At 34.9% G+C, this 20,000-nt stretch overlaps 1 protein-coding gene across 3 annotated transcripts in view; it reads left to right on the forward strand.

Annotated features, from left to right (window-relative positions):
* The window catches only part of LOC106870843 (ADP-ribosylation factor 5), a 56,862-nt gene that overhangs the window by 20,537 nt on the left and 16,325 nt on the right, over positions 1 to 20,000 (forward strand). The window contains exons 2-5 of one of the 3 annotated variants that reach the window (XR_016243665.1): positions 3,693 to 3,875; positions 6,558 to 6,692; positions 11,112 to 11,153; positions 19,141 to 19,298. Coding sequence is in view for 2 of the 3 variants with exons in the window: in XM_014917074.3 (XP_014772560.1) it covers positions 3,693 to 3,875; positions 6,558 to 6,692; positions 8,103 to 8,266 (482 nt within the window). In the remaining variant the exon portion in view is untranslated. Of the gene's footprint in view, positions 1 to 3,692; positions 3,876 to 6,557; positions 6,693 to 8,102; positions 8,574 to 11,111; positions 12,572 to 19,140; positions 19,299 to 20,000 lie in introns of those variants that run through there. The other 2 variants (XM_014917074.3, XM_014917075.3) reach the window with 2 other exon arrangements.

Below are 20,000 nucleotides of genomic sequence, written 5' to 3' on the forward strand. Positions count from 1 at the left end.
TCTTTTAGTCAAGGGGTGAAAACTGTGCTCATAACCCATTACAAGGCCTCTGAAACTAGATGGGAAGGAAGGTATCCTCAAACTGGAAACCTGGTCCAGTATGAAATCTGTTAAAGGCATCCCAAAGAGGGATTCAGACTCATAATGCCAAGTGCTGGAAGAAGATTTTTATCCATCCAACATTTTTATAATTCCGGCAATCCACCACTTTAAGTTGATACATTTCTTTTATTAATCTTGAAAGGATGCGAGGCAAAGTTGAGCTCAGCAGGATTTGAACTCAGAACACAGAGATGTTGAAGCAAATACTGTGACAACACATTAACAACTCCATCAATTCACTAGATTGTCACTGCACCTCGAGTAATGAAGTGGTAGTTTCATCATAAATATCAACCTCACTCAATAACATAATCATGGATGATATTGGGGAAACTAATTTTCCGGTAACTTGTTATAAAATATTGTGGCAGTTGTTCTGAAATAGGACTGCACTCCCTGACACTGATGGGAAATGGGATAATAGTGAGGAGTAACAAAAATATGGATGAAAATATTTCCCCCAGAGTGCATTCTGTGTTTGTTTTCATAGGCAGTTATAGTACTCATAAATTCAATGCAAATTCAGACAGAAAGTGATTTTCTTTACAAATATTTTTGTTCTTGCAATATCATGATATGATTTGATCATAATTTGTTTTCAAATATAATTCTTTTTTAATCTTGGTAAAAGACCAGCAATTTTGAAGGGAGGAGAGGAATTGATTACATCTTGACTGATACTTTATTTTATTGACTGCCAAAAGGATGAAAAGCAGAGTCAAATATAATAACACACACTCAGAAACAAAGATTTTGCCAAGTCGAAATCTGGGGCTGTTTATATAACAGTAACAGCTGTTGTTTATAGCAGTCGATTTCAGTATTTTATGAGGGGAATTCATTAATGCTAATCTTAGAAATGATACATTTGTAGTTGTATGTGAAATTTTAAAAGTATATATTTTTATTAGTGCTTTTTAAACAGAAGAAACTTTTGCTAAGCTCCTAGCAAGTCACTCGTGCAACAGGAAAAGCTTACATGTTTCTCCAATTTTATTAGAACCAATCACAAAGCACCTTGTGACAATCACCATGATACATCTCTGATATTCATCTACATGCATAGACATGCACACATACATTTTACACTAATAAACTAAGGAACTGTGAGACATCTACAGATATTCTAAAATTTGCTCAGCTTGGAGCTGGAATACATCAGAACCAAAAATAAACAGTACAAGAAAGAAGGGACAACCACACGAATAAGGCAATCCCTTTGGCTCTGCTGTCAATTTTTTGTACTGCTTCCTACAACATTTCTCTTGGGTAGAACAGTTGCAGAGGCCTGTCTGGTCCTCCGAGTAATGCTTCAGATGGCTGTTGCAATAGCTGGTCTACAATTCCCAGTCCTCTTCTTCCCCAGTTCTAGACTGCTGCCCCAGTTCTAGACTGCTGCCCCAGTATGTACAAGACTTTGAGAAAGGTTACTTACTGGAATCAAAGTAGTGGTTAACAGCAACTTGTGACTCATGATTACTTTTTCCTCTTTCCTCATCAAAACAACTACAAGCAGGAAAAATATTTTACAGTCTCTCATCCTGAATCAAGGACATTTATTTACTTCACATTACCATTCTTTGGAGACATCCTTCTCAATGACTCAATGCTGATAATTCCACTTTGGTATCATGCTTATTTCACAGATACAGCTGGAATAGAAGCCAAATCGTTTGCTATTCTGAACTCTCTACAACATCTAATATTGATTTCAAATTTTGACATAAGGCCAGCAAGTTCGGGGGATGGGGGTAAGTCAATTACATCAACCCTCAGTGCTCAACTGGTACTTATTTTATTGACCCTGAAAGGATGAAAGGCAAAGTCAACCCCAGTGGCATTTGAACTCTGAACATAAAGACAGATGAAATAACACTAAGCATTTTACCTGGCATGCTAATGATTCTGTCAGCTTGTTACCTTGCAACAGCTAATATCACCAACTATTCATCTCTTTGACCAACATGTCGACATCCCACATACCACATGTCAAGTCAAACTTTTTTGACCATCTGTGAGGAAAACAGCACCTTGATGCAATTCACGCTGCCAGAAATCTGGAAATGACATGCTGAGCTGCTGGAAGCTCCAATGGAAACATTTCAGTGTGTTCAGGTCTCAATCTGAAGACATGTACTGAGAGTAATAAAAATCTCAAACATTCAGTCAATATCATTGTGTTTGGAGTGATCACTAGTGATTGCGATGTTTTGCTTCCATTCATCTTCCCACACAGCCTTAGTCTCAACACAGAGGCCTACATCAAGTGCCTGGAGAAGGTAGTGCTGCCCTGGGTCAAGATGGTGGCTGCTGGAAGACCCCAAGTCTGGTCACAGGATTCTGCACCATATCACACAAGCAGGAGAACCCAATCATGGCTGTCAAACAATTTCTGCGACCACATCACTTCTAACATCTGACCACCTAACTCCCCAGACTGCAAGCCCCTTGAATATCTTGTGTGGGGTACGGTTGAGTGAGAGACCAACAAAACTCCTTGTAACACCAAAGATGAACTGAAGGCAAGGATTATGGCAGCATTCACCAACTTAAACAAGGAGACTGTCTTGAAGAGTTGCAGGAGATTCCAAAGTCGTCTGAAGGCTGTGGTTGAAGCTAATGGTGATTTTATTGAATAAATTCGCTCATTAGTATTTCAAGATACTTTTATGTAATTTTGGTAAATATATCTGTTAAAGTGAGATGTCAGTGTTATTTTCATTTTTGCATAATTTAAATGACAGTTTATTCATCACACCCTGTATATATGTATGTGTGTGTGTGTGTGTGTTTATGTATGTATGTATGTATGTATGAATGTGTGCACGTTTTTATTTATGTGTATAAATATATATATATAGATATATATATGTACATGTATATGTACATAGTCAATCCAAACATGAACAAGCAAGAAAAAAACAAAAATGCGAAGACGTGGAATAAGTACAGTGTTATTGGACGCTCAGGAAAGGAAAGAAAAGAAAGACGATTTCACGTTTCGTTTCGAGCAAGTGGTGTATTGTGTTCTTGAACAAAACATTCAATTTCACGTGGCTCATCTGATGTGTGACACACTTGTGCACCTGTACTAGCAATGCTGATATGATCACCATAAACAAATCATTTGTGCAGGTCTTTCAGTAAAAAACTGAACACTCATACATTGTCTTCAACAGAAGAGTCCATTAGAGATAGAAAGAGAGAGAGAGAGAGAGAGAGAGAGAGAGAGAGAGAGAGAGAAAGAGTATAAAAGGGATAAGTTATCCTAGTGGATACCATATTATCTCTCAAACTGATATAGATCGATCTATGATTAATCTTTATATTTTGTATCTTTTCATTTGTCTTGCTTGCTTACGTTCTGATGTTTGCTGAATTTTCTTGAGAACAATCTTTTCTTAGTGGTCGGACTATAGGTGGTCTACTTCTAGCAAAATGGATATCCACTTGGTGGTCATCCCTCTTATATGTATAAATATATATATACACACACACACACATGCTCACACACATGTCTACACACACATAAACAAACACATCTTGAGATATGTAGTTATATCAGTGACATGTTTAACATGTACTTGCAGGTAAAACACATCTGCTGTATTCTTGGCTCCTGGGACAACAGGCCGTTGTCAGTACACATCCTACTTTGGAATTTAATGTGGAGAAAATTATCACCCGAGATGGTCGTATCTTTTTGGTGTGGGATATTTCTGGGTGTGAGCGATTTCGGCCCAAACGGCGTCATTTTCTTGAAGGAACTCAAGGTTTGTTTAATTTTGCTGCTTGTTCCAAAATTTCACACCCAAGAAATTTTATACATATGTTTGTGTGTGCTTTTATGGACCTCTGTGTATTTGTGTATATGTGAATTTGTTTAATCCTTTAGTATTCAGATTACTTTGTCAAAGTAATACTGATTTATTCACATTGTTTTGAATTAATCACACATTACCTTGTTGCTTTGAGATTTCAATGACGTGATTGTATATTTTTAGAATGACATTGTAGTGTAGGTGTGAGATGCTGGATATGGCCAGTTTAAATATAAAATAGGTAGAACATTTGGGCTGGATATGGTTGGTTTAAATGCTAAAGGGTTAACAGCTATAAATTGTTTTATCTTCTTCATGGAGCACAATATTAATTTACTGGTGCACTTGAGATTTGATAAAAAAACATTAAAGGCACATTTCACAGGAAACGTTAAGCAAAACCATTACAAAGTTAAAAAATTTAGATTAAAATGTATTCTTTTGTTTGTTTCGGTCATTTGATTGCAGCCATGCTGGAGCACCACCTTGAAGGATTTTAGTTGAACAAATCAATCCCAGAGCATATTTCTTAAGCCTAGTACTTATTCTATTGGTCTCTTTTGCCAAACTGCTAAGTTACAGGGATGTAAACACACCAACACCGGTTGTCAAATGGTGATGGGGAGACAAGCACAGACACAAAGACACATACGCAGATCTCTCTCTCTCTCTCTCTCTCTCTCTATATATATATATATATATATATATATATATATATAGAGAGAGAGAGAGAGATAGATAGATAGATAGATAGATAGGAGAAGATATATTAGATCAGGGGCTCTTAGCCATTTTTTACCTATAGCCTCTTTGATTACTATTTTATTCAAAATTTCTATTTTGTTTTTCACACATCAACTCGTGTAGGTTGAACAATGTAAAATGTTAGAGAAAGAACCCTAAATGTTTCTTGCAATACATACCAATACATACATCTAAAGCAAAATTTTTTTTAGGGATTCTTAAAATACTATTGTGGATCTCCAATTTACTGTTTTATTGCATGGACCCCACAAATCTTATATGGACCCTCAGGGGCCATGTGGATCTTGGTTGAGAACCACTGTATAAGATAATGTAGTTCTACATATCCCTAAAGTAAAAAACAGGATGATCATAAATGGAGTGCCTTTACTCATAAGCCTGCTTCATCAAGACAGAACAAGTGAGATAAATAACAACATCTATTTCACTATTCTATTGTCATGTTATCTGTTGCCTGATTGGGTTCTGCTTGAAGGAAATACAGAACTGGTTAGTGTCTTTCTCTGTGTTAGTGCATCTCAATCAGTCAACATGCTACAATCACTAGTTCACTGATGTGCAAATGAGGGCATCTCTGAGTCAATGGTTCTCAAATGGGGTCTATATAAGATTTTGCTGTTAATATTTATGTGCAGTAAATTGCTTATACTTTTACAATACACAAAATATTTTAATGTTTTCATACAATTTCTAGTAATATTTAATTATAAAAATACAGTAGGATTTTTTTTATATACATATGCGCAAGTGTGGTTGTGTGGTAAGCAACTTGCTTCCCAACCACATGGTTCTGGGATCAGTCCTACTGCGTGGCATCTTGGGCAAGTATCTTCTACTATAGCCTCAGGCCGACCAAAGCCTTGTGAGTGGATTTGGTAGATGGAAACTGAAAGATGTCCATTGTGTATATATATGTGTGTGTGTGTGTGTGTGTGTGTGTGTGTCTTTGTTTGTCCCTCCACCATCGCTTGACAACTGATGTTGGTGTGTTTACATTTCTGTAACTTAGCGGTTCAGCAAAAGATATCGATAGAATAAGTACTAGGCTTACAAAGAAAAAGTCCTGGATCGATTTGTTCGACTGAAGGTGGTGCTCCAGCATGGCCACAATCTAAATGACTGAAACAAATAAAAGAATAAAAGAAGAATACAATGGTTATGGAGGTCCAGTAAAACAAAATAGGAATTAAAGGGGTCCATAGGCAAAAAATGGTTGAGAACCACTGCTCTAAGCAGTCATTCCTGCATTTACCCATTTTCCCCTCAAAATCATCTGCAATAAAAACTGAAAGATATAGCATAGTATGTTCTCTTTCAGACCCTATTGAAACCCTTAATCCTCTTGCTGAATATCAAATAAAGAATATCAAATCCAATGAAACATTACAAAATCCTTGAGATACGTTTTATGTATTTTTTCACCAGACACTAGCTAAGAGCATCCATTATTGAAGAAATCAAAGAAATTATCCCATTTTTCAATAACCCTTTTGTTATAATATTTCTGTTGGAATACACTGCCTTTGTTTCTTTTGATTTTGAAAATTATATGAAGAATGTAGTAAATTAATTCTTTCATTATTAAGCTGGGGGTTTGGAACATAAAATAACAAGAAATTTTAATAGAAAATTTAAATTTAGTTCTCTTTGAAACAAAACGCTGGTATCACATAACAAGTACCAGTCAGAAGCAACTTGGTTTCCAAAGGGCTCACACAATTTTTTAATATAATAGTTTTTAAAGCTATGGCACTCACATATCCCAGGTTCAAATTCATAGGTATAAAGAAATAAAACTGTAATATCCATGTCTTTTAAAAGGGCACAATTGATATACATAATAACATTTATCTATTATTGTCTTTTCAGCTATTGTTTTTGTGATAGACAGTGCAAAACCTTTGCAGCTAAAATTGGCAAAACTTGATCTTTGGGAGATCCTGCAAGAAAATGAACTGAAACTTTGTCCTCTCTTAGTTATAGCTAACAAACAAGACAGCAAAGGTATTCTTAGCTGTATTATGTTTTGTTTTTGTTGTTTTATTTGTGTTATAATTGTCATTATTGTTTTATAGTTTATCTTTTAAAGGTTTCAGTAATTCAGTTGCTGGTTTACTGAAGAATTTGATAATTTTGAAACATAATTATTTTTTAATAGCCATCTACACTCTCAGAGTGGTTGGCATTAGGAAGGGCATCCAGCTGTAGAAACTCTGCCAAATCAGATTGGAGCCTGGTGTAGCCATCCGGTTTCAACAATCCTCAATGAAATCGTCCAACCCATGCTAGCATGGAAAGCAGACATTAAACGATGATGATGATGATGATGATGATGATCATTGATGAATCCAATTTTGTCAGTTGTGCTGTCCCGTTTAAAATGAACGCCTGGGTATGTGTGATCAGTTAAAGATTGGATAGGTTAATGTACATAAGGCATCACATATAACTTGTAATCTAAACTAGAGTCTGGATCCAATGATAAAGCTGACCAATTTAATTGGTAATCCCATTTTCTGGCTACAGAATACAATGGTTTCTTGTTGCTTACTGCCAACCCACTTGAGTTATTATCTTCCATAGAAGGTAATAAAACAGTTATTCATATACAGTTCTCCTGATCCTTACAGTAATAAGTTTTACTTGTGTATTTGAAACTCACTATTGTAAATCAATTGGAGAGTTAGGCGCCAAGTCTATAGACACAACACAGTAACATTGATGGAATACAAACGAACTCTCAACCTTTCAGCCACTAATCTTATAATCCTCTTCCCTCAATCTGTTGTCATTCTATAATTTTATAATAATTTTAAATCCAGTGATGACAATATGGAATGACAATAAGTCTTCATTTAACTTATATCCATAACCTTGTCGTAGTTCTTGGTTGGAAGCACTTCATATACATTATTGAAGCCTTCAAGATATGCAGGAACTTCACAATTCAATAGAATGCAATTATGGATGATCCTCTTCTTTAGAATATCTAGGTAGGTTTTAGAGTTTATGGTTGAATCTTGAAACATCAATTAAATACTAACTCTTCCTTTGAAGAAATGAAACTCCACTCCTTCATGTAGACACAAACAATGTCATAATGGCTGAAACATTATCTAAATACCAGCTCTTCCTTTGAAGAAATGAAATCCCCTCTTCCACACAGACACACACAATGTCATAATGGTTAGGTATTGCTTGACTCTTGAAAGTGTATACCTAGGATTATACCTTGAGTTTGATGAACAATAAATGAAAAAAGATGTAGATGTAAATTATTTAGTGGATTTCTCATCTCATCACTAAACAGTCCTTTATATTGCTTGTAACAATTATTAGTACTTCATATAAAATTACATTTCAGTAATTTTTTTACTATTATCTTAATACAGTCTTGAATTTTTCTAATTCTAGAAAGCCTTCCTGTGGAGAATGTATCAGACGAGATGGGACTTAGCAACATACAAGACAGAATGTGGTCAATTATAGCTATCAGTGCTTTAGAAACAGAAGGGGTTGATAAAGCATTGCGTGAGTTGTGTCGGCTTCTTGATGAGCACCGAGCTTCCATGCCTTAATTGTTGACAAGATATAAACTTGTCATAAAATCCAAAGAGTTGAAAACTAATGCATCTCTAAAACAAAAGACTATAAATATGTGAAAAAGGTCTTAAACCCAGAGCAACAGACACCCATCTGAAAATCTCATGTACAGCGCCATTTTTTGAATTGATTTGATGTGATTTTCTTTGAAGACTAGCAGCTTTCTGCTGGTTTGTGATATTTGTCTTGAAAGTGGGTAGATTCCACCAATGGCAAACGAGTGCTGAACATTATATTGGTTATTGATTTGTATAAAATAAATCACATGTTTTATCAACAATACATCATATTTATGGATAATATTAAAAGAATATACAATAGATTGTGTTGAGGTATACTGGAATATACATCCTGCGTATATAAGCACTCACACACACTCACATATATGTATGTGTGTATATATATATATGTGTGTGTGTGTGTGTGTGTGTATATATATATATATGGAAATATATTTAAATATTGTCAAGCAATATATTACTGGTTATGGCATATAACTGGTCAGAAGGTTACCATCACTTTTACACTGACTGTTAAATCTTGATAACATTGATGACTATTCAGACATATTGATCAGAAGTACATGGCCTTTCTTTATGCTGAAGAATATATATAGAGCCTGGGTAGCTCAGTGTTGGTAAAAAGAAATAGAACAAAACATAGCAAAAATATTTTTTGAGAGAAAAAGAAGAGTTATTTCCAATGAGTTAATGTTAGCCATGGGTGAAGCATGTAAACTGTGTGTGTGTGTGTATGAATATGCCATTTCCTAATTCAAAGATAGACATAGCCATGTTGTCAAACAAATTTCTGCTCATCAGAACAGCATCCAAAAATTTTGCTTTTCTAGTTTAGGTGAGCGCTTGGATTGTGCATATGGTCTGACCATATCTGGATGGAAGTAAAAGATGCAGGCTCTGCTTAGCAGAGAGGAGTATCATTTTAAAAAGATTTTCACAATCTACACACTCTCCTAAACTAAAAAAGCAAAATTTTCGAATGTTGCCCTGATGAGCAGAATTTTGTTTTGGCAACATGGTTATGTCTCTTTTTGAATTAGGGAATAGCACGTGCACGCATGCAAACAAACACACACACACACACACACACACACACACACACACACACACACACACACACACACACACACACACAGAGTTTATGTGTCACTCATGACGGACACCATATGAGAAATAACTCTTCTTTTCTTTCTAGAAAAATGTTATCTTTTTTCACTAAGTTTCATTTCATTTTTTCTTTTTGCCAACATCAACCAGAGTCTATATATCTCCAGTATATATAAAAAAAAAAAGAACTATGCATTTCTGGCCAGGATGTATGAAAACTCATCAGGACTGCTGGGCTGTAATCATCAGTGTGAAACTAGCTGTAACATTCTAACAAGTTACATACCATAACCAGTAATAGACTGCTTAATGATATATAAAAATATAACTGCACTATTACTCATATTGAGTGAGCTTTTTTTCTGACTTATAGACAACTAACTCATAATATATATATATATATATATATATATATATATATATATATATATATATATATATATATATATATATATATATATGTATGTACGTATGTATGTATACATACACATACATGCATACAAACATGGCATACATGTGTGTGTATGTGTGTATGTACATGCACACACACACACACACACACACACACAACATACACATGTATGATGCATGCATGTATGTATATGAAATGAAAATTCTCCTGCACCCTCCATATACATAGGGCTCTTATAACCTTGTACCATATTAGTTTCTATGAGTTCGTTGAAGTTCCGTAAGCAGTCTCTTTTTCATATCAGAATCAACAGCAGTGCTTTGCAAAATCTTACTTTTGAAGAAGGTTTAATAAGGTTGTGAATCTGAACACAGAACAAAAAGAGCCAAAACAGATTCCATGAGCCATCTTGTCTCATATTCTAACTATTCCAAATAAGCACTCTTGACTGGTTCATTATTTTATCAACGCTCATAGGATGAAAGGTGAAGTTGACTTGCCAGTACTTGAAGTAAGTGTGCAGAGTCCCTGAACAAATGTCATAAAGTATTTTATTTGGCTCTTTAATGACTTTTGCTCCCCAACCATGTGGCTTTGGATTCAGTCCCATTGTGCTGTATCTAGGACAAGTGTCTTCTACTATAACTCTGGGTCAACTGAAACCTTCTGAGTGAATTTGAGAGTCAGCAACTGAAAGAGACCCATCATGTGTGTGTGTGTGTGTGTTTATGTCTCTTTGCCTTGACATTGCTCAGTATTTGTAAAGGAGCATCACTGTCATACAAGCGGTATTGTTTATTTCCAATCTTCATAAAAATAAGCTTGACCATGGGGTAATATTTCCTTGCTTGGAAACTGATGAAGGTTGGCAACAAGAGGGGGCATCAAGCTGTAGCAAATATTTCAATGAATTCCGTCTGACATGGCAACATTAAAAAGTGGACATTTAAACAATAATGAGTCTGATGATAATAATGATGATGTAATCGTTATTAAATTGAAGTGAGGTAAAATATGGCAAACATGAGCATTGTTGGCCTTATGCCTAGATTAGAAACCATTATTATCACTAAGGTGATGGATGATAGAAACGTTAGCATATCCGACAGAATGCTTAGTAGAATTTAGCTGGGTTCAAATCCATATAAGGTTGACTTTGCTTTTTATCCCTCCAAAGTTGTTAAAAAAAGTACCAATCAAGTACTGAGACTGAATAAAACTTCATATTATAATTTTTTATTTAGGCAAGGCACAAATCTTTTTTTTTTTTTCTTTTCATAGGAAATGGTGATGGACAATATATACAGCTTCAATTTATTACAGGTATTTGTTTGGCCAACTCCACAATAATGCAAAATAAATTTGTCTCTAGTAGAATTTGAACTCTGTAGAACAAATAACTAAACTTTAGATACCTGAAAACATCTAAAGTCTGGTTCTCTATAGTTTCAGCTCTCTTTCACTAAAACATGACTGCATATAACTCTAATATACTCCACATTATCACATACGTTTTGTGCATTTTCCAAACTACTAACTGTTGCATGTATTGTCTCACCTTCACACTCCAAATCTTACTTGAGACAAGAGGGAGTCACTATATAGTTACTTGACCAACTAGAAAAATCAACTAAATCTCTCTCAAATCACTCCCTAATGTTTAAAACAAAAGAAAGGACATACTGAATAACGTAGTCCTATATAAACTATATATCTAAAAAAAAAAATTAAAAAAAAAGAAAGGAAAAGTAAAGAAAAATGATGGAATAGACATTGCTGAACACCTCTAATCAAAATTTTGCTGGAGTCTAAATAGTAACAACAGAAATGATTTTATTTCTATTTCTCCCCCACCTCTTCATTGACTTACTGTAGGATTGGTTTAGAAGTGTTGTACACCTCCACATTGTTCTGAAGGTTCACTGATTGCAGCTTCTATCCCCGATAGAAACGCAATGTGTAAAACTGTCGCCAGTTAAAAGTTATCTCCCTTTTTTTATCTTTTTTTTTTTTCCCCCACCGTCCGACGTTTGATATTCTGTTTTCACACATACTCTTGTATAACTCTCGATATTGCACTAAAGTCCACCTCTTTGAATGCAGCCAAGACATTACTTGAAACATCTCCTGAAACAGCCTTCTATCTAGAAGATGCCACCATTAAGGCAACAACTGATTAGTTTTGCAACTCATTACTTTAATGAGAAAGAAATCATGCTTCACAATATTTTTTTAATCAATTTTTTTTTGTTTTTGGCTGCAGTGCAAAAACTTGTGAATTACAGCTTATATATTATATACCCTTTCTGCATGTTAGGGCCTTTGAAATTTTATGCTCTTCCAATAATCATCAAGTCTATTCTTGAACTGGATGGTTGTTTTTTTACACAACCTTCTTATACCATTCTTTATCAAATGTGTACGTTCCTTTGTCTGTGAAGAACTAAAAGGAAAACAAGCGCCTTAAGTCGAACTTCCTCTGTGAAGACCTTCAAATTTGTATTCAGTTTGGTGGCATTCCTTTGCACATATTCTGTAACTTTACATCCATTCAGGAAATTTGGTCTTCAAATCATGCTATCATGTTTAAATATCTGAGTTTTCTCTTTTATTCAAGTCATAAAAGCAACTTCAGAAAAGCTGGGACTGTTGTAATATCGAAAAAGAAAAAGATAACAGACAAACCAAAAAAAAAAAGGAGGAATCTCAGTTTTAATAAAAAGTTGTCAAGCGAAAGTTTATGCAATGCTTGAGTGAATAGTCTGTGTATAAAATATGTATGTGTATACATATCAATATTTATATCAACATGTAAGTGTGTGACTCACTTTGTATAATGACTGAATTATCCTAGAATGGATGAATGTTAGAATTATTTTTTTAAAAAGTCATAAATATTTCTACATACTATTTGTCTACAAGTAAATGTAAAGTAAAAGATGTTGAAGTTAGCTTGAAATATAATAATCCATATTTGGTTAAGTGCCTCAGATTTCTTGAGTTCAAATCATAATAGATATCAACATTGTCATCAATCTCCCTGGAGTAAATAAAATAATTACCAATTACATGAAATTCAATCCAAATCAAAAAGATTCATATTGAAGGGCAGAAAAACACGAGATGATTCTTATATTACCTAATAAGTAACCATAAGTCTCCAGCTGTTTCTAAACTGTAAAGTTATTTTTGTACAAATTTTTGTGTAGGTGCATGTGTAGTATAGATATACTCTCTCTCTCTCTTTTGTGTATATATTGGGTCATCCCATAAATAATGCAGTTTTTTTTTTACTTCTTTTATCTTTCAAAATTAAGATAAAGTTCTTTTTTAATCTAAAATATACTCCTTCATTTTCTACAATGTTTTTCCATCTATCTGGTAAACTTGCAAGACCCCTCTTCCAACATTCACTTCTCTGTTCAGACCTTGTCTACAGCATTTATATTTTTTCCGTCCAAATGATTTTGAAGACTGCAGAATAAATGATAATCAGATGGGGTAATGTCCGGTGAATATAGTGAGATGGGCATCGCTTCCCATTCAAACTGCTCCAGCCTTTGGAATGTCATCCTCACTGTGTGGCTGAGCATTATTCTGATGGAAGAACACTTTTCATCTTGAAACCAAAGATGGTCATTTTTCTTCAAGCGCTGACTTTAGCTGCTCAATGTGCTCACTGTAGATCTCCTTTGTTATCATTTGGTTTGGGTTTAAAAGTTCATAGTGGACTAAACCTTTTATATCCCACCAAACAGATAACAACACCTTACATGGGTGAAGACCTTCTTTAGCCTGGGGTGCAAGTGTTTCTCCTTTCCCTACCCACTGTCTTTGGCACTTGACATTTTTATAGAGAACCTATTTCTTGTCACCAGTCACTATTCAGTCCAAAAAAGATTCATTTGTGAGATGTGACGGCAAAGAAAAACACATATTCACTCTCTGTGCACGATTAGATGTGAAAAGTTTGTGAGGAACCCATTCACCCAGTTTGCTGACTTTTCCAACGGCATGCAAGTGTCGATGAATGGTTGAATGATCAAATCTAAGCCTCTCTGCTAGTTCCTCAACAGTTACAATGGAATTTTGTTCCACCCTGGTTTGCTGGACATCCTTGTCAAGCTCTACAGATCTTCCAGGATGAGGCTTGTCTTTTAGTTTCGTCTGTAGCTTCCGGTTCAGAATTTCTGGAACCACCGTTGACACTGGCTTACACTTATTGTCTGATCCCCATATACTGCATTAATATTCCTCACACTTTCTGGTGTGTTGTTGTCTTTATTGAACTCATAGAGCAAAATATGCTGAATATGCTCCTTTGTCACTTCCATTATAGCTTTGAAAAAAATAACTGTTAAAATCGAACTTTTCAAAACTTGCACTAAGAATAAGGATAAGGTAAAATTACTACCTGCTTTTATAGCAAGTTGATGCAGGAAGTTTATCCCACCGCCTTCTGACTTTTAGTTCATGCAATTGAAAAAAACCACATTATTTATGGAATGACCCAATATATATTTGTATATTGCATTTTAAATGGCATGATGTATAACTGGTATCTAGAATCCTATGTGCAGCTTTATACATCAAAAAAGAAAACTACAAAAAGTACTTGTGTATTATTGTCCGTGTTTCCTTTCACTAGTCTCCATAGTTAGAAGGATTATAGAGTAGATGTAGAAGACAAAAGGGGCAAGTTGGTTCTTAAATTATCTAAATTACATCATCTTATATGTGTTTCAGTGAAGATCATGGATGAAATATGTCATCTGGGCCAGATACGTTTTTTTAAGTCTTCACTTCAGCAGTTTGTACAGATTCTGAATCTGTGATGAAGTGAAGACCTAGAGAACTTACCTGACCCAGATTGCTTAATTCAGCCATAATCTTCATTAAACATGTGTTAAAATGACATAATTAAATAATTTTAAGAACCATCTTTTCAGTTCTGTTTTACACACACACACACACACACACACACACGGTAGTAACAAACTAAAGAAAAAGTGTTCAATACCTGTCTTATTGTTAGTCAGTTTGGCTGAAGTTGTAAAGCTATTACTCATGAGTTTGCAGATGTAAAATCCTTTTATCAGATAGCAACTGTGGTGGAGCAAAACAACAGATGTGTATATTAAATGGTAGAAACACACAAACACACACACGCTCATATTGGTAAATCCTGCAATGTAGGCTTAAATGTCTGGATATAAGTGCCTACACATTTGGATGCAAGGTTGGTTATATATTTGAATTGTTCCTTCTTGTTGGCTAAGTTGGTAAGCTATGAATGTTTAAAGTTTGGGTATAAATTTCAGCTGGGGTATCACATGTGAAGTCACACCTTCATTGCAATCTGAGTATTCATAGCTGAAACAAGAGCACACTTACCTAAAAAGCTGAAGACAAATATACTGAAAGGAGTTAGGTCAGTTAGGTGTATAAATGTGACGCCAAAATTGTGTTTGGAACCAAAAATACTTAGGTGTTGGAGTCAGATTTGGTTGTTTGTTAAATGTTGTATCTGTCAATTAAATAGTCTACCTGTAAGTCTCAGTTTAAGACTTCAAAAAATACAACCTGTTAATTCAAATTGAATTAAACTTTAAATATTGAATTTAACTCCCTTACCAATTCTTGTGATCTGAATGAAGTTAATCCACTTGTGTGAAACTGACCCACTAGATGAAATGTCTCATTTAATGGCTCTTGTTTGTACCTATATTATCAAATCCTTGCCGAGTAGGGTGTCTTTTATAGAAACTTGTGTGTAACCTATCCACCAATGTGTAGCTAATCCACTCAGATGAACTAACAAATTGAAGGAAGAAAGTACAGGCTATGTCCTCTCAGCATCTGCATATAACAGATCTGTTCCTATGTAAGTGATTCACTCAGTGAAAGAGTGGTGATGAAAAAAAAAAACAAGAAAGTTTGTTCTATGAGTTTGATTTTTAGAAAACTCGTTGTATTGCTTGTTTCTAAGTGCCAGGATTCTTGGCAGTTGTCCTGATGGATCAAGTATATCACCAATTTGTAATAGGAATGTGTTTTGAAGAAAAGTGTGTTTAAAAGGATTGTGATTTAAGTTTCCTAATATGCAAACAGAAAATATTTCTTCCTTTTTGTTTATGACAGTGGTTAGCAGGGTCAGTATGTTTATTCTCAGATCACCGCTATCTCCACTACATATTGCCATAATATACTCCAATTGTGTTTTGTTGTGATATTTCTGAATTATTATCTAATTATTTATCCTAACAAAAAGTCAGTTATTCAATGAATCGTCTCTTTAGCCTGTTATTCAATTACTAGGTTTAATAACGTTTCTTTAACAACTAACTCAGATTAAGAGGTACCTCTTCTAACACAATTTACGGGATACTTTAAATTATTTCCCTTTAATTGTGATGTGAGAATTACTTCCCCTAATCGATAGCTCTAAATTTTTTTTGTTTCTTTTTTAAAACTGAATCACATAAGAAAAGGATTTGTTTGACCAGTGAGATGTGTTCTACCATCGGATGAAGCATTCTGAGCTGCAGAAACTTCTGGGTTTTATGGCTTCAGCTAACTGAAATAATATATATAGGTGCAGGCGTGGCTGTATGGTAAGGAGCTTGCTTCCCAACCACATGTTTCTGGGTTCAGTACCACTGCATAGCATCTTGGACAAGTGTCTTCTACTGTAACCTCAGGCTGACCAAAGCATTATGAGTGGATTTGGTAGACAGAACCTAAAGGATGCTTGTCGTATATATATATATGTTTACAAATCAGTAGATAGGTCCAGTGTAATCCGTGGGTAGGATAGGTGCAGCCGGTGAGTGTAGAGTTCAGAATAAAAAAATCCAGAATAAATAAATCTAGAATGAAAGAAGGTAGAGTCCAGAAATTTGTGTTTGATTAGATCCATTTGTTGTTTACACCATCTGTCTTCGTCTGTTGTTTTTTTTGTAAATTCTCCCATATATATGTTTATCTCTGTCTGTCCCCCTCTCTCCCTACCATCGCTTCATAGTCAATGCCGGCATGTTTATGTCCCTGTAACTTAGCAGTTTGTCAAAAGGGACAATAGAATAAGTACTAGGCTTACAAAAAATAAGTCCTGAGATCGATTTCTTTGACTAAAACACTTTAAGATGTTGCTCCAGCATGGCCACAGTAAAATGATTGAAATGTGTAAAAGAATAAAAGAATATACCTATTTCCAATCCCTGCACAGCTTACTGCCCATTTGATAATTGTTGCTTTTTATATGTGAGAACAAGACTTTAGGTATATGAGGGAGGAATATCGGTTTCTATCTGATTCACTTTTTTCTCCAGTTTATTAATAGTGATACCTTACTTAGTTTGGTCCCTAGTACCATCCTGTGCCCACCATGACAAATATACATAATTCTCACAAGCCAACAAACAAGTCTGTATGTGGTTGTTTTACCATTAGAAATTGCAGCCAAATCTTCTTCAAAATGGACGGTCAATTGACAGAATGTTGCACAAATACCTTGTGATGTTTGTTTCATCTTGTCTGCAGTCAACTTTGTCTTTCAACCTTCTAGGATCGATAGAGTACTTGTTATGTACTGGTAACAATTACTCCCTCTCACTCATAATCTGCTGATCATTGTGCAATTAATTCCATTTAAATGATGCCACCAAATCCCAGCTTTGGTTAAAAGGAGATGCTAGGAACCATCAGCTTTTCATAAAAACTAGCATGTTTCTGAAACCATCCCAGAAGCAGACATGGACAAATTCATTTGTGGTACAGCAGAAGCAGACTATAGACTAAGAGTGTGGTGAGATTTGGCTGTCTCCTGATTACAAATTAATGCATAAATTCCAAATTCCTAGAAAGTATGAATCTTTGACATGAGATTTTATCCTTAATGAGAACTATCTTACATGCATTGCTAATATCTATTCCTCCATCCTGTAATCTCGTTAGAACTAATAAACTATAAATGGATATTTCTTACAGGGAATGATCAAGCAACTGACACTTTTCACTGCATATAATAACTAAATATCTATTATTTTAAATTTCTGTCACCAATTAATTATGGCTAGCCACTGAAAACTTTGTCCTCATACTATCTGTCTATGCTGTCTTAATGCTTTGGGAAAGGCATGGACATTAGACTCCTTTCCTCCTTCTACTCCAATCATAGGTTTTATGTTAATGTAGAGATATAATGAAAATATATTTTTAAATAGACCCCTTAGGACTCATACCTGCAGCCATTGCAAGTCAGTTCAAGAAACAAGTATTCTTAAAATAAATAGAAGAAGGCTAACAGAGAAAAGTTTTTGTATATGGAAAATGCACAGGAGCAAAGAACATGAAGGACACAAGAGAAATAGGTTTCCTGAAATAATGCAAGAGGCTCCCTAAAAGTAGTGAATAGTTTCTGTTAACTTGGTAACCTTATTAGCATTGGAGGAGGATGCTCTGAAAGTACAGTTGCTAGAATAAGAATAGGATGAAAGTTCAGAGAGCTATTACCTCTGTTGGAAACAAAAGGTCTCTCTCCTCAAATGAAAAGCAAATTGTATGTTTCTTGTGTGCAAACAGCAATGCTACATGGTAGTGAGACACAGGCCGTGAATGCAGGAGACATGCAAAGACTAGAGGAATGAACCTAGTATGCCCCATTGGATGTGCATATATGGCAAAGTGCTAATGTATTGAGAGAAAACTTAGGCATAAAAGGAATCAAATGTAATGTACATGAGAGAAAACTGCACTAATTTGGTTATGTGACGAGTATGGATGAGGGCAGTTGCAAAAAAAAATGGTGCTGGTCACTCAAAGTGGATGGAATTTGTAGAAGAGGGAAGCCCAGGAAGACATGGGCCAAAGTAGTAGTGAAGGTTGGTCTCAAGATGCTAAGCTTCACAAAAGAGATGACAAAAGACTGAGAAATAGATTCTCTTAAATACCTGGATGTCTCTTAAGAATTGAAAGAAACAGTGAGCATGCTCTCGTGGATGTGCAATGTTAGCAAGCATGCTAAATGAGATGAGGAAAACTAGAACACACCTCTTTTCAATTCAGTATGAACATATATACCTACATCTGTTACATATAAGCATATATGGTATACACACATATACATATTTATTAAATATATATATAATATATATATATACATATTTATTATATATATATATATATATATATATATATATATATATATATATATATATGCACACACACACACACACACACATACACACAAATATATGCATATACATATTACATCATCATTTTTTAATATCTACTTTTCCATGCTTACAAGGGTCAGACATAGTTCCTGTTGCCAGCCCCACTCGTTTACAAGTAAGAAAATAATCTCTTAGTCTATCGAGCAACTAACAGCCCAGGCATGTTTTTGTGGTAGACTGCAAGGAAATGATGCCATCAGTAAGCTATTGTTTACAAACCAACAAATGCAAGGTAAATATGAACTCACTAACGTAAACACACATTCAAATATCCTCATTTTAACATCCACTTTTCCATGCTCAGTTGTGTTGGATGGAATTTTTAGAGGCAGATTTTGTAGTTGAATGCCCTCGTTGACAACCCTCACCTGTCTTCAAAAAAGATAAATGCACTTGTTAGCCACATGCTTTTACAGACTGGAAACAAAGTAAAATGTAATTGACAAAAATGTTAATCAAACAAACTGAATTAAGGATTTTTAATTTTGGGTAAGAGTTTAGAAGTGGCTAGTTTAAAGTAGTTGTATGCTGTCAACTTAATGTGACAGTCCCCTGAAGGGAATAATACTACTCATGGTTAGACCTAGGAAGCTGCACCACTTCCTGTCGGCCTTGACACATTTCCTGTGTCCTTATGTTTACAACATTTATGTTTATTTATGTTTACAACATAAGGACACAGGAAATGTGTCAAGGCCGACAGGAAGTGGTGCAGCTTCCCAGGTCTAACCAACAGTAGTATTATTCCCTTCAGGGGACTGTCACATTAAGTTGACAGCATGCAACTACTTCATCATATCACTACTGCATAAATCTCTCTGAGAGATTTAGAAATGTATTATTTCTGGCTAGTTTAAGTTGGAATAATTATATGAAAAAGAGCGCTCACGTGAAAATAGAAGCAAATTGTAATTTACAAATGAATACTGCTGGC

This window comes from Octopus bimaculoides, chromosome 11 (assembly GCF_046866305.1).
Source record: "Octopus bimaculoides isolate indiv1 chromosome 11, ASM4686630v1, whole genome shotgun sequence".
NCBI lineage: Eukaryota > Metazoa > Mollusca > Cephalopoda > Octopoda > Octopodidae > Octopus > Octopus bimaculoides.